A 22,150-nucleotide genomic window follows, 5' to 3' on the forward strand; every position below is an offset into this window, starting at 1 on the left:
GCTATAGAACCTACTGCAAATATGGAATAAAATCCACAGCATGCAAGAAGTTGCTCCATGGAGCAAGGTGTTCAAAAACGCTCATTTTAAACACATCCAATTTCTAAATTAAAATTTTTATGCTCAGTACTAGATATGTAGTCCTCATAAGCCTTAGTGGAATTAGCAAGGCTGAACCATTTAGCTGTAAATCAGAGCTGCTTGTTTTTAGAATAAAATTCAAATAGGTAATTGCAAATAGGTATAGCCTGCAAAAACAGGACAGTAAGGACAGGTATGAATATGGAAAAAAAAAAAAAGGTGTGTGAATAAATACACCTCACAGAATGCATTATGTAAAGCTTTCAGCATAACATTAAAGGAAATGACAAGTGGAAGAATGGCAATTATTTTCTTTAATGAAGAAAATATGATTTGTAACCTTGAAAGAGTAACTTTTTTATCCAGTCTGGAGGACTAAACCCAAGCTTTACACAGATTTGCAGCCAGCCTCTGATATTTTCATGTACAACCAAATACTTTAGGCAGCACGTTTAATTTAGGAATTTTCACTGTTTTTCTTTTTAGAGACTCATGTTTACATTCAAACTTGAAAGAATAAAAAAAGATACAAAGCTTACAGATCAAAGAACTTGCCACCCTCTGTACCAACACTAAAACATTCTTTTGCTTTCTCTCTGTATAGTACAAACCCAAGATGCCAAGGATTACGTGATTAATGCAGTTGCTTTTCCACTTCATGAACCCAACGCTCAAAAGTTGGAGAGGCTTTTTATTTAGACAACTGAAAACAGTTAAACATTCAGAAGCAGCATACAATGAAACGAAACCCGAACCAAATACTTTTAAGTACATAATCCCTTCTTTTCAACTAGAGCCAATTCTTCCAACTTCCAAGGAAAAAAAAAAAAGGTAAAAGCCATTGTATCTCTTCTTTGTAATAATGAAAACACACTACAATGAGTCTAATTGAGATTGGAGAGACTGGATCTTGGCTTGCACACTTCTTTGAAAAGACAGTAGGCAGTTATGCCAAAAAGCCAGCAGAACTCTACTACTTGTCTTTTGGGTTTTTATTTGGATGCTGAGTTCTCTTACAGACAACACCTAGCCAGTTCCACTGCATTCTCATCAATTACTGCCCATCTTTGCCCCAGGGAGGGAGCGCACTCTGGAAGGCTGCTGTCTGTCACTGCTCACTTGATTTAGTCTTGCATGTCCACGTGTCACATAACAGCTGCAGTAATCAGGCTTTCACTTCAGGAGTTGAGCTGTACACTGTATCTGAGTTTTCAGAGGCAATCTCTTCTGCAACTAAATAAAAAGAGTGTTATTTAATTTCACTTTAGAGATAGAAACCAAGGAAATGTTGCAGGGATTGCTTAAAGAGCCCAGTTCAGTTTGCTTGCCCATTCAACCTGACCCAGCTGTTCTACCCCATCTGTTCTGCCTGCACAGCTCCAGTCTGACACTTATCACATAATCAATGTCAGGCAAATGCATTCAAAGATCTTTTGAAAAATACCAGAAAACACTTGAGGGAAAGTACTTCTTCCACACTAAGGAATGCTATTATCTTGACTCTCTTTTAACACTGGAGCAGTTGAAGCTGACAGTTCAGTTCATTACCTATTTCCTCCTCTGCAGTTCCTGGAAGGGTAGTCCTTGCTTTTGCTGCTTCTGCATTCTCCTCTTCTGTAGAAAAAGAGCAGAAAAACAGTCAATACCTTCAGTTCCACTCACTCACCTTAATTAAAAAAAGAGAAAAAGCTAATTTCCATGTAATTCAATGTTGAGGAAAAACACTTGAGCAAGCAATTCTATTAATGAATATCCACGTGTTGTTGTTGCCTCCCTCTCCCCAAGCTGAAAGAACCAGAGTATAATATAAATTGAAACTACCACACTTCCTTCTAGAGAGTCTCTCTTTCAGAATTATAGAAGTGGTATCACATATTTCTCACTCCTTAACACAAAATACATCAGGCTCTTGGCTTAAATACCCACAAAGTGTCTATATTCAAAAAGCTTATGGGTGTGATGTTAACTGCTTACACAACAGCTGCAGAAATACATCCTTCAACCTAACAGATATGAGTAGATCAGAAACCCTCAGAAGAGAGGATTTACTCTATGAAACAGTGTTTACCACTAATGATAGATCATTTCAAAGGTGCACAAGGAGTTGCCAAGTTTCCCCAGGAGCCAGCCCACACTTACCAGGAACTACACACTTCCAAAGGCCATAGGTTTTCCCTACTGTTGTCTGCCACAGCCTTAGTGTTCCATCCTCAGAGCCACTTGCATATAACTCTCCGTCGGGGCTAAATCTCACGCAGTGAATGGGACCAAAGTGCCCTTTGTAAGATTCTGAAGGGAACACGTCAACACTGTCAATTTCAAATTTCAGCCAACAACTGAAATTTAAGTACAAACCGATCAGTTTCTGATACAAAACAGTTTCCATGAATGAATGGGTGTGTCAGCAATGGCTACTTTAGGCATTTAATAATTAAGATATTGATGTTTCATTAACTGCAAGGAAAAAGGTGTTTAGTTATCCTAGACAAAACTGCAAAGCAAGCCAGCAGCACGGGGTAAACATGCTCTGTTCCTTTAACCACTCCTTCCACAAACAAACAATTTTAAATGAGGACTGGATCCGTAAGTAAATGGTTTTTTCCCAGAACAAATATGGCTAACACATCATATTTTTCATAAAATCTTATAACTGATATATCTAATGAACAGTGTGACAATTCAGCATACAGCTAATATAGCAATACAGAATGAGAATTTGTTTTTAAATAGAGGCAGAATTGTTGAATGGATGTTTTAATTAGCTCTAGAATATCTGAGATAGCAAAAAATGTTTAACTCATTATACCTCTTTATCATCCTCTTACATAGCATGTTCTGCTAAGACCTCATTTGAGTACAACAGTTTCATTTACTGGTCATTATTTTATTAACACCTATTTCAGAACTCCTTTATCATTATAGAAGACAAACATACCTAATTCTTCTCCTGTATTATAGTCATATTTATAGAGTTTAAAATCTTCACCACCTGCAACCAAACATTCTTTCGCAGGGTGAAGAGATGCAGAATTGATTGTAGCAGGTGCTTCAAATGATTTAATCTGCTCTAGACTGAGGGAGAAAAGTTTGTTAACAAAGTTCATATTAAAAAAAAAAAATCTTGAGAGCAATGGAATTGGATTCTACTAATCTCAACTGCTTTTCCCAGAAATAAAATACAACCCCAGAGTTTTGAAACAAGTTTTGATATTTGCAAATCATGCTTGTCAAGTTAGAAATGAGTTTAGAGTAAGCCAAACAAAAGCTCACACATACAGAACTACTTTCTGGAATATGTTTAAGCATGTAACTTCCTTTCTTGAAACATCATAGAGATGCCAGTTCTGACAGCTTGGTGACTCTGGCCTTGCACAGCCAGTTTTTACCCACAAGACACCCATGACTCCACCTGTGAAAACTGGGAGTTGTGGACTCACGTTTCTGCACTATGAAAAGCAATAGTCTTCCCATAGGTTATCACCAGTATCTGTCCTTCTGGAACATACTCCATGCTGCTCACTGACATTGCCACATTTAGTGACTTCACCTCAGTCATGGTACTCCGGTCCCAGAGGCTTAAAAGGAAACAAAAAGGGGAAAAAAAAGACTCTCAGACTTCTGCAAATCAAACAATTTCCACCTCACATCCATGGAAAGACCTGCATTAAAACAGGCACCCATCAAGCAATGTGGTTTTATTCCACAGGTATTTCAGATCTTCCATGGCTTTATCTGCATTTATTTCACCTAGGCCAGGCTTAACACATATTCCCTTATTTAAAATACTTTTACTTTTGCAGCTTAATGCCACAACATTAAATGGTATACACACTATAACTACTCAGTGATTCTCCTGGAGATTAAAAATCTTGATTTAAGTCTTCTAAGCAACAGATCTTGAAGCAAGGCTTGAAGAGTCTATTCTGTCTTTTTACTTCAAAAGACAAAGAGGTACTAATCCCAATTTACAGAGGTTCATTGAGGATTATAAAGTTTTATATCTAGCAGTATAGAAGTATCTAAGCAGAAATTAAACAGTGCTGATGTGACAAATAAAAATCTCTATTCATTAGCTGACTGCTGCATTTCTATTCCTACAATTTGGAGGAAAACAAACAGGACTAGCCTATCTTTAACACTAGGAAAGTGAAGAAGACAAAGCAACAGTAGCTCAGGACAGTGTGTGTTGCGGTGTGCTGTCATGTCCCATTTTAGACTTCCAGGTCACCTCCCAGGTGTGCCTATACCTCTTCCCCCTCGCCCCTTGCTGAGTGAGTCCTGTCAATCAGGCTTAACATTCCAGCAAGGCGTCGTGCGGTTGGTCAAGTTCAAAGGATGCCCCTCAGGCCCAGGGGTCATTGGCCTGTCTGGGTGTCATCCTCCCCTGAGACCCTGCCTCTTTCACCTGGTTGGTGCCCATCTGTCCCCTCCTCTGTCCCAGGAGCTTAAAAGGTAATGAGACCATGCGGTCGTGATTCTGTTGGAGCTGTTACTACCATTCAGACCTCTGTAACCATGGAATAAACCTCTGGATATAAACCCTCCAGCAGAATCCATCTCCTTTTTCTCTTCACCATCGCCTGAAGCTTTCCTCCTGAGGTAAACAGAGTTCCTAACAAGCCTGGACTTGTTCAGTGCCCAGCTGCAATCTCCAGCAAGCCAAAGGTATCTCTGGGGTGACACACCACAGTTGCTGCCTTTGGCCCAGCAGCGAGGGTCAGACTGGCCCAGGCACAATCTAACTGGTAATATTGGGATTCCTATTCCAATAACTGTGCATGCAAGAGACCTCATCTATAAACTCATCTTCTTCAAGATTACAAAAGGCATACATTTGTTTTGTGCAGTTCTCAAAGACCAACTCTCCTTATCAGGGAGAACACATCTGTGATGAGCACACACTTATGGGGAAATTAGAACTATTACCAAAATGATCTCTGATAGCAGAACAGAGCTGTATCAGGCCTGCAGCTACACTAATCTAGGATCAGGTAACCTGTCTTACTTGTATCCTTTTCCAAAATAACACAACTTCATCCTCACACAGAGCATGACAATACAGAAAACCCAAAGTTACTTTTCTTACCGGACAGTTTTATCATCAGCTGAAAGAATCTGTTTGTCATCACTGCTCCACAAGGCCTTTTTAATGCCAGAAGTATGTCCACTGACAACATCAGGTTCTTAAAAGAAAGCCAAATATTTTAATACATGTAATAAAATGAAATAACATCATGCAGCAGTTTGGGGACTTCCTTAAGCTGCGCAGATTTCCCTCTACTAGAGACTGTAGAATTACTTCAAGCACTTAGGACTTTATTTGTAGATCTTATTCCAGGAACAGGATAAATGCAAACTGGGTATCTGATTCCCTTTCAAAAATTTCACTAGGTGAACATCAATGTTCTCTGGCCTCCTATCAACCATCAACAGGTCAGTATCAACATGAATTTAAACACTCTTAAATATGTGGGAGTTGGTCTTTCACTCAGATGACTAAATTTTAATTTATTAGTCCAATTTCTAGTGTGTCTGCACTGAACTGAAACATGCTCTGCTTGATGTCTCATTCCTGGAAGTGTGCAAGACCAGGCTGGATAGGGCTTTAATCAGTCCATAGAAGAGGGTTTGGAACCAGGTGATCTCCAACCCCAAGCAATCCTTATATACCAAAAGGTCACAGACATTACATTTGTAAAACAACCCTCAACATTGTTCTTAAGTGATTCATAACAGAAAGCAGTCCCTTAATTTCAGCAGTTTTATTGAACTCAAAAAAGCCCCCAAGAGTCAGTTTGAAGAGCAGACTCACCTGCTTCTGGCTTGCTCAAGTCGTAGATACGCAAGAGCTTATCTTGTCCACCTGTTAACAGATAATTGCTATCCTGAAACAGAAGTTATAGAGAGTCAACTCTACTTTGAATCAAAACACAGCCTTTGTCTGTGAGTTAAAATCACAGCTTTTTCTCTCAGACAGCCTCTAACACACTTGTTTCATTAACCCCACAATCCTAAAAACAAGCAGCAGTATTTTATTTACCAGTTAAGATATACAATAAAAAAGCAAAAAAGTAACTAATAGCAAAACATTCTCAAGAGCTTATTTCCCTCGTGAATAAAGTACAAAGGTTTCTCATACCTGTGTAAAATCCACACTTTTGACAATGTGTTTGTGAGCCAGTGTGATTAGTTCATCGCCTGACACGGCATCCCACACTTTGCTAAACAGCAAGAGGAAATATTCATATTTTAGAAGCAGCAGCAAAAATCAGCCTGGACAGTCAGACGAATTTGTAAGCAATCTTTCCTGATACATCATTTTATCCTAAGTGCAACATTCTTATAAGTTATAACCTAGTTAGTCAATAAGAATATTTTATATGTTTTTACTAGAGCTTTTTTGGACTATCCCACCACTTTTCCTTTATGCTCTTCTTCAGGACCATGCAAACCAATTAACATTTTAGTTTGAAGACAAAGGTGGCCCCTCTCTGCAACTTCATTAATAAAACTTGCCCTCTACTAACAAGATTCAACTTGCAAAATATTCATTAATACTGTAAACAGCACAAACAGCAAAAAATATGGAAGAACTAATTCACTAGAAGTTCCATGTAATAAAAGGAGGCTAATTGCTAGATGAAAAATAAAAATACAGCTCTGCTATAACTACAGTGCCAGAGATTAGAGCTGCACAGAAAAGTTAAGTAAACCAGTATAATTAAGTACATCAAGAAGCAATCATAGTTGTTCAGCATGACACAATTAACTGTGGCTACTTTCAAGAAGGTAAAAATTTAGGTTTTAATTTGGCTGGCCAAAAATAAGCTCACAGTTACTAAAGAGAAAGAAATGAATCAGTAATTTAGTACAGATTGTTGTCACCAAAGAGCTACAGAATAAAATCAAAACACAGACCAAGAAAACAGTGTATCACTTACGCTGTGAAATCTGCTGCTGCTGTAGCTGCTTTAGTGGCATCTGTGTTCAGGGTGGCACCCCAAACAGCCCCTTTGTGACCCAGAAATGTGCCAATCCAGTCTCCTGTGTCCCCCTGGCGCAGCATGGGCTTGCCATCTTCACAGAAACAAAACCAGCAGTCAGGTAACACAGTAAAAGAAGGAAGCAGCTTTTTAGAAGAAAAAATATTCTGTTGTACCAGTGCATGGAAATACACCATACTTTACAAAACCACTCTTTGCAGAGGGGTTCACCCATTTAAATGAGTTCACATGTGCAGTTGTACTTGCTGCATGCATCTAAACTGTACCTACATTCAAATAATGCTTTGTCTTAAGATAGAAGGAAGGTGGAAAGGAACATTTCATTTAGGTTTCATTTTTACTAAAGTTTTCTTTAGCTAAGACAGATTTGGTTTGCTTTTTTTTTTTACTTTGGAGCAATATTATGAAGTCATCAATATGTAGAAACACGTCTCATGGATGCAGAGAGATATGATTAAAACATAGAGTGATACAACAATGAAGTAGTAATAGAAAGCCTTTCCTATAATCTGTTTTTTCTGGAAGGCTATCAAAGAGTTGTTCACACAAGATGTAGAGCTGTGGAAGCCCTTCAAGGCAGAAAAAGATTTAAAACTTATGCGTGCAAAAGATTAAAATACACATGCACGAAGATAAAACGCTATTCCCACAGTGAGCAGAGTTCTCACCACGCCGTGTCCAGCAGGGCAAGGCAGCTGCCCTGGCCAAACCGGAGCTCGCTTTAAATCCACAGGCGATGGAAACAGGAACTTTTACAAACAAGCCATTCTGGAGAACTCCCACCCCCTCAGCAGCCGGGATCCCGACCGGGCGCATGCGGGCTCCGACACCCCCGGGCTAACCCGGCAATGAAGCACCAGAGAGAGAGCCGGCTGTCCGCTCCCTTCGCCATTCCAGAGCACACCGAGGCGGTGTCACCGCCCCGAGTGCGGCCAGGACACCCTCGGACCCACCTCCAGCCCCACCGCCACCCCCCGGCTCGGCGATGCGCGGCCTACGAGCGCCGGGGCTGCCCCGCGCCCACCCCCGGGGCGGAGGATCCCGAACAAAGCGGCCCGTCCCGCTCACCCTTGCAGGCGCTGATGAGGAAATATCCGTAGGGGGTGACGCCGCTGAAGGCCAGGTCCACCACGGGCCGCGTGTGGCCGGAGCAGGTGAGCGGGGTCTGCCTCATGGCCATGGCGGCGGCGGTAGCAGGGGCCTGGGCAGGGGCACGAGTCCGGCGGCCCGGCGGGAGCGGCGGCGGCGGCAGCGGGGGAAGTGACGGGCAGGAAGCGCTTCCCGGCGGACGCGCGTCACGGGCGGGGCGCGGCCGCTGCAGCACCGCCCCGACAGGGGGACGGGCCCGCGCTGCCCCTCTCGTGTGATCCGTGAGGGAATTGTTCGTTCCTCACCCCGCTCCGTGAGGGATCAGGGAGCTCTTCCCCGTCCCGTTCATCCCTCAGCCCGCTCCGTGAGGGAGCCGTGCATCCCTCATCCCGTTCCCTGAGGGAACAGCGGGCTGCTCGCCGTCCTCTGCATCCCTCGTCCCGCTCCGTGAGGGAACAACGAGCTCATCCCCGTCCCGTTCATCCCTCATCCCGCTCCACGAGGGAATTAACGAGCTCCTCGCTGTCCCGTTAGTCCCCTCATCCCGCTCCTTCAGGGAATAGTGACCACATCCCCGTCCGCCATCCCGCTTCCTGGCCACCTGGGCACTCTGCTGGCTCATGTCCAGCCTGCTGTCCACCAGCACCCCCAGGTCCCTTTCTGCCTGGCCACTGTCCAGCCACACTGTCCTCAGCCCAGAGTATTGCAGGGGGTTATTGTGGCCAAAATGCCGGACTGGGCACTTGGATTTATTAAACTTCATTCATTAAACTTTGGACTCTGCCTATCCATTGAACTGTTCTCTCTGCAGAGCCCTCCTACCTTTCAACAGATGGACGCACGATCCCAGCTTAGTGTCATCAGCAAATTTACTGATGAAAGACTCAATACCCTCATCCATGTCATCAGTAAATATATTGAACAGAACTGGCCATTGAACAAATATTGAACAGAACTCACTATTCCATCCATCCACAGGTGGCTCCAGGGCTGTGACCAAGGTCCCTCAGTGCCCTGCCCTCTCCTAAACCAGCAGCAAGTGACTCCTGCCAAAAAGAAGCCCAGCCCTTTCTGCAGGGCCAGCTCCCCTCCTGGCTCACTGATCAGCCTTTCCAGCCGGGAAGGCGATGGGAAAGCCCTGAAGGATGTAGGAATTTCAGGGATAGCAGCACCCGCCTGTTTGGGCATTTTTATGGCAAGGACAAGCTGATGGTGCTGTGTGGACTTGCCCTCAGAAGCGTCTAAGGATGGCACTTGGAAATGTGTCACTGCCCTTACTCAGAGACGAGGGGAGTGGTGTTTCTCCTAACCTGGAATCAGAATGATTGGCAGGATCATCTTTTAATCATCTTTTTCTCTTAAGCCTTACAACTGGGAAAAGTATTTAAATCATTAACAAAAATCGAAGCTGGAGCTAACGGCAGACTTCTACAGCTCTTTTATTTAAAATATAGGCACCGTATTTCACATTCTTCTGATATTTTATTTCTCACCCCAGGGTTCTCAGAAGTAACTCCTAAAGGTTTTGTAAATTCATGACTCATTTTCAGGCATACTGACACTGTATCATAGATCAACAGTTTTTCCTTTCAGAGCCACAGAGCCGCGTGGGCCTTTCCAGTGTCGTTAAGATTTTCTGGATTTTTTCCAAACAAAATTTTATTGCTTCTACATTTACATTTTTCAAAATCTTATCTGAGCATAGTCTCCTTGCTAGAAATGCTGTTTGGGTTTACATTTTTAAAACTCCCCTGGTAACTGATGTCAACTTTTTCTTTATACTATCCTAAGGGACAGTATAAAGAAAAACTTTGTTTAAAGTTTAAATTATATGCTTAGAATTCAAGGTTGAGAAAGAGAAATAATGGGGAGATTGTGTTTGGGGAAGTTTACTTTTAATGATTTCATAGCTTTGATTGATTTTGTCTTCTCTTAAATGGAGCATGATTTTCCACCTGCACAAAGCTTATGACATCCACTTAGGACAGCACAAAATCCATAACAGGCAGAGAAAAGCAAAAGTATTTCAAATTTGCCAGTAAATAGCTGAAAATCAGAAAAGGAGAAAAATTATGGACATGGGAAACCTATAAAATCTAGACATCCCACTAGGCCAAGCAGAACTACAGGAAAATAAGACTAAGAACATAAGGAATTAATTCTGAAAATAAACCTGTCTACATTTTTTCTTAAAGTCTCCAAAGCTGGTGCTAAGCCTAACTCAGCATTCAATCAGACTGTTTCTACCAGGACTTTCTACCTGGTAGCACCTCCACTTAAATAGTTTATTCCCCACAGTCTGAATATGTTTGCTTAAAAATAAAATTCTTAAAAAATAAAATTAATTCTGTGCTCTCAGAGGGCACAACCCTCTCTAGCTACTTTATTAATAGAGGAGGAACTGTGAAATAGGCTTCCATTTTTTTAGGAACTGTGAAATAGGCTTCAGTTTTTCAAGAAAGTCTAGACATGGTACAAGAAAAAGAAGGGAAGATGAAATAAAGTTATTACCTACAAATGGAAGCTTAAAATAAAAAAGAAATATGAGATATTACTGAGTTTTATTGTTTTTAAAAGGGCAACTGTGTATCATGTTCCAGTGATTGAATTCTGTCAGAAATGTTGCTGACAATAAAGCTGTCTTAGTAAAATGTTTTGATTCTAGTGCTATGATTACAATGAATAATGCAGAGAGTCAATTAAGTAGATGTGTTAATTATACATATTTACATTTCCAGAGACTCCTTTCTCCTCTTGCATATGTCAGAGTTGGAAATACATTGTCTCGCCACTGAGTGGAGCTCCTTACGTATTTATTGGTACAGTGAAGCTCTGACAGAGTTCCTACTGTGAGGTGACCTAGGATGGTTATTTCAGCTTGTGCCTGACAGCTGTGTGGACACAGCACTCAAGAAGTTACTAAATCCTTAATTCTCTAAAATTAATTAGCTACTTAGGTAGATGGAAATCTCCAAGACACAGCAGCAGGGCAGACCTCAAATATGAGTTATTTTAATGAATGGTGAAACATTCAGTGGAGTCTGTGTTCACTGATTCACTGATGTTCTCCTTTTTTTCCTTTTTTTTTGAGAAATGCCCTGCACTAATCTGTACAGCTAATTTAGAGGGGGAAAAAAAGAAGTAAAGAAAAAGAAGAGGGCATGTTGTTAGCTGAAGGATGATGTGTTACAGATGCTGCATGCAGATATGTGAGAGCAATTGCAGAGCGTGTTACTGGGTTTCCACCGAGGGGATAATTAAAAATGAGTGCCAGCCTTGAGCAGTCAATTATCACTGAGTAACAAGATGAAAGATAAAAGGCAGATGTAATCATATTTCACAAATAATACATCAGTGTGCCTCTAGTCAAAGAGTCCTTTCTGCATCAGCTTTTCACAGCTAGTGAACATATTTTTTCTAATTTCCTGCAGCTTCTTTTTAACATTCATCTAGGGAATGTGAGTGCTGGACCACAGATACTCACTTTTCTGGCGGGTGTCCGTGGTAGGACAGTCTACTGCAGTGTACCCTGAGAACATTTGGGTAGAAACTGGGGATCCATTCCATTTCCTTTTCTTGGCTAGTGCAAGTTTGGTAGTACAGTTTATCTGTGAGATAGAGGCCAAGGGGATTAGTCAGGGAAATGGGATGTAGAGGAATAGGGAAGAGTGTGAAGAGGAGTTTGAAGCAGCAGCAAGGAGGAGAAGTGGTTTAGCAGGAGAAATGGAAGCTGGACAGGAGGGGAAATGGGAGATTTATCAATTGTGTACCTCACAGTTGCATTTGTACCTTTTTTCCTGTCTCTTCTGGTGAGGTCACATATAAGATCACTTCTTTAACCATGTTAGTGCCAGGATCTCAAAACAATTTGCTCTTATGAGGAGAACGTTGTTCCTAACATTGTCAGGAGCCTTTCCATCTGTCTGGAGGGCAGGGATCCAGCACATTCAGAGCAAGCACCAGCCATAGAATGCTAAAACCAATAAGGGACATTTTAAATTGTTTTATCTCTGCCATAATGGCTTCTCTGTTCCTCAGCCTTCACGTCCCTTTCTGTCTTTTGAGAGGTAACAGTTGGTCATTTTGGCCAATAGAGAGGAGAGATGAAAAGGAAATTATTCCTCAGTTTCTATCCAAATGTCTTCAGAACATGGTGTTGCTAAAGGAAATAAAGGAATGTAAAGTAAAAACATACATAATATTATTTTGCTGCTTCTTTTCCAGCCTCATACTGGACCCAATTGATATCTTCAGCTAGCTAAATAAACATTTACCTCTGCAAAAAGAATTTCAATTCATAATAAAACCAAATCCAATTGTAAAGCTCTGCTCAAGGAGAATTAAAATTGCCTGTCAGTTTACTTGCTTTCCAGGAAACAGCTTAGCAAAATTCTTATTCTCTAAGGATCATCACAACTGTAATACCTCTCTGTGAGCTCACTGTACTTTAAGAAACAGCAAGACAAATTTACAGGAACAAGCTTTAGCTGAGCTGGTTCATAATTGTAGGTTGCTTTGATGTTTTCACTTGGAAGATTTTTTTCAGAGTGCAAGATGTTTATGCTTGCTGTTCTAAAACACTAATTCAAACATGAGGCTCTGAAAATCAGCCATAGCAGACATTCCTGCTATCCCAGGTCACTTGAACTGATCTGACTTAGAAAGGACATTGGGATTTTTCCTTCTTTTCAGGGGTAAAAGCTTTGCTGAAAAGACAGAAGCTAATCCAGGTAACATCAGTCAGGCTTGTTGATAAACCTTTTCTAATCACTTTTTGAACAATCCTGCAGATTTTCTTCAGATTCTGTTTTTTTAGCAGTCTCTTGCAAGTGCAGTTTTTGCACCAATAATATTAGTGCTGTAAAATATCTAATTTCTAATAAATAACACTTAGTTTGTAACTGTGAGCCTCTCTTCACCAGGCAATGTGATATTTGCTGGTTTATGAAAGCAAGTCTGGCACTGCAGAGACCAGGAACACAATAATGTTTTTCTGCTACTACTTGCACAATAATTCAATTTTGAAAAAATATGTATTTTCTTTTTCACAATGGAAATTACTATGTACTAGACTGTGTGTCCCTTTTAATGCACACCAAAAAAATAGGTGAGCTTGAAAATAGAGGATAGCAAGAAAAGGTAAGAAAGACTACTCATATGTAACATATATTTGTGTTATTTGGAAAAAATACTAGATTCTATAAAATTTCTTTGCATAAACAGCAATTTATATTATTCTCTCCATCCTCTGGCCATAAAAATCTCAACTTTTAAAGAAATATTGTTGCTCTTCTGAGATTTGAAAATATGTTCCGTTTCAAAACAACTTTAAGCTACATTTGTCTCTGGACTGAATCCACCAATGTCATCACTATTAGATCATGGATTAATTTGGCTCATGGTGTTATGCTTGGAGTAACTACAGTTGTGGGGTTTTGGTCTTTTGCCATGATCAAACTTTGAAAGAAATTAATAGCACTGATGGTAGAAGATGGTGGCCATACTTTTACACATAGGGGACAGAAGACAAAGATTTGCAAAGGGTTTTTTTATTATTACTGAGATTTTGGGAAACAAAGATTATTGTCCCAAGATGCATAACAATTATACACCTGCAAGGAACTGAAAATATTTAATGGTGGAGTGAGTCAAAAAGATAGGAAGTACCCTCATTAGTCTTGAATAGAACTTTACTCATGATGCTTATACAAATATTTGGGAAATCCATTAGTGCAATAACATTATTTGCCAGTTGGGTTTTTGTGTCGCTTTCCCATTTGGTGCTGCACATCCATGTAGCTGTGATATGTAACATACAGACTAGGATTCCCAAAAGTGTATTTCATGTTTCTTTGTTTTCTTGATGATGACACAGGAACAGCTTGGCAAGGTGGAAGGAGGCTTTAGTTCATCTCACAGCCTTGTCCAGTCCAGTTTATTATAGTGATGGGTCACCTGCCATTTCCGATGCTAAAAACAAGAACCTTATTTGCATGTGAATGTTGCTGTGCCTCAGGTTTTATGCAACATTTAATATAGGTATATAAATAACTTCATATGACAGAGCAGTTTAGGTTTGGGCTAGAAATAGCTGGCTCTCAGACCGGGTAAAAATAGAAAAATAAATAATCTGTGGACACCCCTACTGCTTGATTCCAGGTGAAAATACCTTCTTTGCTTATAGTTAGAGGTTCATCAGCTGGCTGAGCGTGAAGCAGGGAGAAATCAACAAGTTCCCAAGGCAGCTTCAGACCCATCAGGAGCCTTTGAAGTTTAACAACGAAGCCTGACTCTAAGGGCATAAGTATCGGGCCGCGTAGGGAAAAGTCATTAAGCAGTTAATCTTAGGCCTTATCTCAAAGTGCTCATTTCTATGGAAACTGAGTACTTGGCTCTGAACACCGGAGCATATCCTAGGAATTCATTCTGAGAGTACTGGAGCAGAGATATCCAGTTCTGTGTCAGCGGGGATAACATTCTCTAGTTTTGCTTGCCATCTTATCATCTGTCTCTCCACCCCGGTTTTATTACTAGTCTTTACCTAGGTTTTTGTCCTCGTGATTTACATCTTTGAGAGGACAGTAAATCCAAAGGAAGCAGTGTATTCCGGAGTCTCAGAGACCTTCCCTGAGATAGCTGGGGCACTCTTGATTTTCCAAAGTAAAGAGGAACTGTGTGGGAGTTTTATCAAGCGCAGGCTTTTGGGAAGGAATTTTTCTGGCAAAGAAAAAAAGTCATTTTGCAGAGCCAGTATCACTCTACAGCTCCTGCAAATCCCTTGAACATTGTGACCACTTAAGAGTTGACAGCTGCAAACAGGTTGCAGGCAAAACTCTATATCACAGTAGCATATCTATTTTCAGCTTTATATTTTTATATAAATAATATGCCTAAAAATAATTAATGTGAATATAACATTAGAATCAAAAATATGCTTCTAGTATCTCACTTATTCGAGGCACTGAACAAGCAATCATGTGTGAAGTGGGAAATGGGAACAGAGTTTGGAAAGTAATGACTGGTAACCTACCGAAATGATATGAGCAATTTAACTGCATGTTACATTCTAGTGTTGCAGTCAAAAAAAAAAAAAAAAAAAAGAATATATCCATTAAAAATCTACCCAACACCTGGAAATGGGCTATTACTACAGCTGGCAAGAGCTACAGAGATTTCCATCTGTAGATCATCAGACAAATATGTGCCAACTTGAAAGACCAAAACCTGCTATTAGTTATTTTGCCAAAGCCCTCCTATGACAGCATCACAGGAGAGGCCAAACACAATTGAATCTCGCCCTCTGCACAGCCTTCCTTCTCCTTGTGATAGTTAACATACATGGACAGAACGTTTTGAAGTTATGTGTTAGTTCTACTGATAAAAAAAAAATAGATTTATTCTATACGTTCCAATAAACAGCTGTCAGATCAACATCTTATCTGTCAGATCCCCAGCACTTGCAGCGCTGCTGACTGCAGCTGAGTGGATGGCTGGAAGTGAAATATTTTGCTCACTGTAGGACCTGCAGTAACCCTACCTTCCAGAAGGACTTCAGGCTTTTACCCCAGGCTCCTAACCAGGCTTTGATACCTCCCTTGGCTTTTTCTTTTCTTTCTGTCTTTCTGTTTTTCTGTCTTTCTGTCTTTCCTGTCTCTTATCAGCTCTTCCATGACAGCCACAGCTGGTTTGCTGGACGTTATCCTTATTGCTTTGCAAATGCTTTGCTAACTAAATTCATGTGTTCCCCTCGCCCCTTTTCTCCCGCAGAAGTTGATGATAATACAGAAGAGTCAGATGAAAGCTGTGCTTTGGCTTTCTGTGCAAGCTTTCAATTCCCGGATTCTCTTGGTCTCAGGAGTGGCAGCTGCTGGTTTGATTCCACTTGTGAAACGCCGAGTACTCAAAGGGAGGTGAAACTGAAGCGAAACGCAGTTACTGGATGTTTGTTCAGAGCTATAATGAGATTGAGTAGATAAAAACAAACATAATGCTTTCATAGGCTCTTGATCTCACTGCAAGTACCGTGGAAATCAGTGATAGGAAGCTCAAAGGTTTCAAGATGAAACCTCTATTAATTCCTTTGCTGAGAATCTTCATAATTCTACAAAAAAATCCCCAGTGCTGTGCTTTTATCTTACTAGATGTTACTGAAAGTAGCTCAGATTCCACATCCAGATACTACATGATTGGCATTAAGCTTGTAGTTGCAAAATGTTTTACAAGTTGATCCCTACTTTTATAAAGCATTAAGCCAAAAGCCAAACTTCCAACTCTTCAAGTCTATATTTGGATTGTTTTCACAAAACAAGTTAAATGAGTCTAAAATTACTTCTAAAATATTTTCCAGAAAACTAAAGTTAGCTTTTAAACCCCATTTCCACTAGAAAATGAAGGTTAAATATTTTTGCTTTGAGATCTGGGTTCATTGAACTCTCCCAAGTCCTAACACAGGCACGAGCCAAAAAACCCATGAACCAACAGTTCATACAGACTCCTGAGAGCCAAATCAGCTGACTCTGGCAGAGCACAAATGTTTTTAAACTCATTTCAGCTTCTTTTATGAAGATAATCCAAGCAGTACCAAGTTGCTTTTTCCACCAGCATCTTCTTTGCTTCTCCCAGAACAAAATGATAACATTGGAGTCAAAGATTTGCAGTGTCACAGAGCCATGGCCTAGATTTTTTGTGCTGTAGCAACAGATCTGCAAGAGAGCAGATACTTGTTTTATAATATAGAAAGCAAAATAACAGAAACCATGATCCACAGTATTTTAGAGAAAGCTGCAATGCCCTGTCTCTCATGTAAATGTACAGTACTCCATTTAACATACTTCTTTTATTTATTCTCTCTTGGTAATCAACTGCTGCCTTTGAGAGGACGATAAAATTACTTTTTATTCCCACACACAAACACACACACACAATGTAATGTATCGTGACCGATTTACTCCCTTTTAGAGAAGCTAAAAAAGGAGAAATGCACAAGAGCACCCTTGTTTGAATAAATACTGGGCTGTCTGTATGGAATAACAATTATATGCTGAAGCTAGAGCAGATGTATGGGTGTGAATCACATAAGGGTAGGTTGGGGAATTATAATTAGCCAAGCAGGCCTAGGAATCAATCAGCAGTGGAAATTTTTCTCTGGTTAAACAGCAGATTTTTCTAACTATTATGGGGAAGGATGGGGAAAGTGATTTCTCAGCCCATGTTTTGCATGTGTAGTGTGAGAGTTCCTGAAGTGTAGGACATACATCTGTGGCACAGAAATGCAAAATCAAATGAGATCTGCCATTGGCAGCCACTGTTACGATTGATGAAGAAAAGCTTGTGGATCTCTTTTTTAGTACTCTGCAAGAAGAACAACTCTGGAGTGAGGATGAGATATGAATTCTATTTTTTCCTGGGTTTTGCCATACCCTCTGACCCAGCTCAGATTTGGACTGGTCTATATCACTACCAGGTATCCAAGTGTTAGTACACTCAATAGAAGGAGGCAACAAAAGTCACTTTCTTTAAAATATGAGGTCAGTTTCTGGGGCACAAATGATTCAATATAATTGTGTGTCTTCATGGGCATTTCTGATGTTCCTTTGATATTTTCATATAGAGGGTCATCTCAAATGTCTTTTGCCTACTTTTCTCCATCCTTTCTGCATTATCATACCAAAAAAATTCATTCTAGTCATTCAGTGGCTTTCCCAGCACTGTGTTTGTGACCTGCTTACCCTCTTACTCATTAAACAGCTTTTCCTGAACCATCAACACAGACGCACTCCCAAGAAGAGAGACTGGAAACATCAGGATGCAGATTTTGTCTTCCCTCCGGTCCTTTTTTCTCTTCTCTTCTTGTTGGTTTTGCATTTCACAGGTGCCGGATGGAAATGACCAAAAGCATCTGTAAGCTCAGGGCTCTGGAGCAGCCTCCAACAACCTGCCAGCAGCTTCTTCCATCAGCTCCGAGGAGGAAGCAAATGGGCTGAGAAGAACGGGCCATTAGCAGTGATTGCACAACCTGACCTCTCTGATTGAGTGGCATTTGTTCAGTGAGTCAGCGAGCCTTTTTTTGTTCACCTCCCTCATTTTATCTGGGTGTTTTGTGGGCGATCTCAGCTGAGAGTTAAGACAGAAAGGCAAAGAAACAGACTAAAGTAATTCCTGGGGACTGCGGGGAAATGTGGGGTCTTGCAGTGCTGCTCCGATACCTCCTCTGAGTGGAGATTTGACAGTAATGTTTGTAATTTCATCACAAATGCATTACTCTACCAAAAGATTTTATTGCATTATACTCCACCCAGGACTGAAGGAAGTTTCTATGCTATTATCCCTTCCACAGAAATTCCACGTGCATTAGGTGCTTCCAATTGACATGTAACTGCTCCTGGCAGTTAAATGATTTCTAATTAAAATTAGAATTGAATTAATTAAAATAATTCCTAATAATTTGGAAAATGTATGGTATTCCATATTTTTTAACAACTTAGAAATATGAGTCTTGGATATGATTATTGAGCAGTGACTAAGAACATCAAGTCTATTTCTAGTGGCAACTGAAATTACCACTTGTTTCCAGTTAATCCACTGAGCATTTGTTAAGTCATATCTTAGAGAAGGTAGATTGGGCACACACTTCTATTTCCACAATCTTTATTAGCTAGATTCAAACGCTCAGATTTACTCACATAAATTTATTCATAAACACATAAATTATTTCCTCATACACATAAATCACATAGATTTACTCCCATAAAAGACAGTTAACTGAAGAAAAGATGGTGCAATAAAAGCAGAAACCAAACCTGCTGCAATCCAACCCCAGCAGCCATATGTGGGTTGACAGACAATGTTGCCACTCCCAGGGACAGGGGATTCCCACCTCTCTGAATTACTTTTACACATACAACAATCCTGTCACATTTGGGCTCCAGAACATGACAATCTGCAATCAGCTGGAGTGGCTTCTGACTGCCAAAGAAGCATATATTTATTAATGCAAATCACAAGTTTCCTTCAGAGGAATGAGTCCTCCATGAATTTCGTGGAAGCAATAGGAGCCTAAAGATGACAGTGTATACTGGAAGCCTCCCCATTTATCACACTATTTCATCCTCCTGTTTTTAGACAAAAATCATTCTCAGGAAATAGTAAGGCTTGCAAATATTTCTGCTGCTGGATTAACTGTATATTATTAAGACACAGAGAGCAACGATGCAAAGAAAGGGCAAGACTTTCCTGTGGCACAGGATATAAGCTGTATGTGAATACTCAAACTTTTGATGGAATTTCTAACCATTGATGCAGAAAATCCATTTGCAGCACAAAGTGGAACAGGCTAATGAACAATTTGGCCACTCAGTGCTACATGGGAGTCAGGCACTTCCTCTGTCATGGTTTAAACCCAGGCAGGCACCAAGCACCACACAGCCTTGGCTCTGTGCTAGCCCTGCTCAGCAATAACAAAAACATCTCTCTGTTATCAACAGTTTCCAGCACAAATCCAAAACACAGCCCCACACCAGCCACTGGGAAGAAAATTAACTCTACCCCAGCCAAAACCAGCAGGCCCTATCTAAAGCGTTGTGAGATCGGTAAGGAGCAAGAATTCCTTTCCTGCCAAGTTGCCCTGGACACAAATCCTGCGTCAGTAGTTACATGATACCACTTGGGGAAAATGGAGTGATACCAACTATACATCAAGTATAATTGTTTGGATATGTAATTTTCCACAGAAGGATTCAGCATCAAAAATTCCACAGTATTTAATGCTTGAATGAAGCACCAGTTATTCAGATTAATGGTGTGCTGTGCCAAAATAACAGTAGCTGCCTCCCAGAGCTATCTGTGCAGTGAGAATATATTTTCCTCCTTCCATCCAGATGTTGATGTGCTCAGAAATATCAGCCAATTTATTAAGTTCAGAAGCAGCATGGCCAAAGCTCATCCTTAATCTCTATCCCATTTCCTGGTATCCTGCCAGAAGAGATCCTGACTGCAGCAGCCCATCAGTTACTGTGGATGTCCAAAGGTGAAGACAATACCAGGGTTTGCTGCTGAGGAATGCAATGTCTTCTTTTCAGGGGGATTAAGAGCTGCAGATATTTTGTGTCTGATCTTTTTAGCTTCAGGTCTACTGTGTCTGCCAATTTGAGGGTCAGATCTTAATCTTCAAAGCCATCAGCAAGTTTTAATCTCTTTAATATTGGCAGAGCATCACTATCTGCGCTATAGCTAAAGAGCTGCATCCTCTCAGAAAAGCAGCTCCGAGTGTCCAGGACAAAGTACACTGAGGCTGAGGACAGATGGTTTTGGCAGAGGGGCTTCACTGCTGGGTAATCTCCTCAGGGAGGTCACACATTCAGCAGTCCTGAGCCATAAAACCTTGTCTCCTCTCCAAAGTTACCTGTTTTCCATGCGGAATGTTCCACTCATCTTTCTGCTATGATTTTTTTTTTTCAATATCAGAAGCTTGGAACTGTGAGCTTACTCAGATTTATTTACGATCTAGAATGAGCAAACCTGCTGTCATTGAAAAGTACTTGCACAATAATTAAAAAATAAATGATTTTGCTTATTTTGAGATACTTTTAACTGACATGATGGAAATAAATGCAGTTAGTTCCCAGATTTAAGTGATTTTTGATACACCTGCAGACCTTTCTCGTGAAAAGCTTCTTTTCCAGTAGAACTGAGTTGATTTGAATTATAAAGTAAATTTTTCATTACAGACAAAGATTTATGTTACATATTCAGCTCCCTTAAGAAATGGCCTCTTCTTCCTTTGCACATATTCTGATGGAGATAATCCCCTGCAGCTGGTGATTCATGCTGAGATTGCTCAAGCAAGTGTTTGATGCAAGATTTACATTTGCAGTAGAGTGCCTACATTGTGTGAAGGGACTCGTGCAGAAAAATAGATTTATTTTTCCTTTATAAGCAATCAGCAGTGTTCCAAGTGGTGAGGCAATGCTGGGAGTCAGGTACCAGCATGAAAATCATCTGATCCATATAGCAGCCTCCAGTTTGCTCCATTTTTTAAATGAGGAGGAAGAAATAAAGGGGAAATGTTAAGCAAAAATAACCAAATACTGACCCCACAACTATTGCTGCATTTATTTTGCAGTTATTTTTCTGCCTTGGAGTAGGCCAACAGGAGAACTTTGCCTGTTGATATTTCTAGGATTTTTAGAAGAAAAAGCAGAGACTATCTTTGTCCCAGTGGTGCTTGCCTTCATAGCCACTCTTCTATTTGGCCAGAAACATTGAAATAATGAAATCAGCATCACTAATTGCTGCAGCTTCATTTTCAAACTTTCTGCATTTAATGGTTCTATTTGATACTACAGGCCCTGAAGAATCTCAGTCTTCACTTTTGTAAAGTCATTAGGTCTCACTGAGAAAAAAAATAGAAGATGAATCCAAGTGCACCTTAAGGGCTCAGAGTTACAGCAAAACTAAAAATGTCTTCATTTATTATTTTCTAGCTAGATTGCATAATTTGTGATAGTTACACAATATGATAATTATATATTATATATAATCATTAATTATATACTTAATTATTATATATATATTTATATATACATATAACAATTTTGCCAAAGATTCTGTTTTAGGTATCAATTTTTTTTTTTCTGAGAGAACTTTCTTATAGCTTAAATATGAAATGGGTTCCCCTCAAAGACACTTTGCAGATTCCATTTTTGTGATTCACTGATGAAGGGAGTTATTTTCAATCTTTCCCATGATCTCAGTGTCATGGGATTTTTGTTCTCTGGGAGCCATGATGACACAAATAACATTAGCAATAACAAATGGTTTATCCATATTGAATTTGTGATAAGAAATCAGCTCATGACTCCTGATAATTTTTTAGTGGGCAAGAGGTTTTGCTTCCAGCTGCCAGTACAAACTCAGCTGTTATCAGCTGGGGAAGGCTGCATAGACTCAACCAGAATTCAGCAGAACTGCCATTTATT

At 40.3% G+C, this 22,150-nt stretch overlaps 1 protein-coding gene across 1 annotated transcript; it reads right to left on the reverse strand.

Moving 5' to 3' along the window:
• Positions 1–759: 759 nt before the first annotated feature.
• On the reverse strand, positions 760–8,336 carry STRAP (serine/threonine kinase receptor associated protein). The gene is made up of 10 exons (XM_054282176.1): positions 8,154–8,336; positions 7,023–7,158; positions 6,221–6,302; positions 5,894–5,966; positions 5,168–5,264; positions 3,519–3,656; positions 3,017–3,153; positions 2,221–2,370; positions 1,630–1,695; positions 760–1,314 (listed from the first exon to the last, which is right to left on the reverse strand). Exons 1-10 carry the CDS (start codon positions 8,263–8,265, stop codon positions 1,247–1,249), a joined length of 1,059 nt encoding a protein of 352 aa, XP_054138151.1. The 5' UTR covers positions 8,266–8,336; the 3' UTR covers positions 760–1,246.
• Positions 8,337–22,150: the final 13,814 nt, after the last annotated feature.

Source organism: Melozone crissalis, unplaced genomic scaffold (genome assembly GCF_028551555.1).
Source record: "Melozone crissalis strain CALT ecotype California unplaced genomic scaffold, PUWL_Pcris_2 ptg000033l_1, whole genome shotgun sequence".
Classification (NCBI taxonomy): Eukaryota; Metazoa; Chordata; class Aves; order Passeriformes; family Passerellidae; genus Melozone; species Melozone crissalis.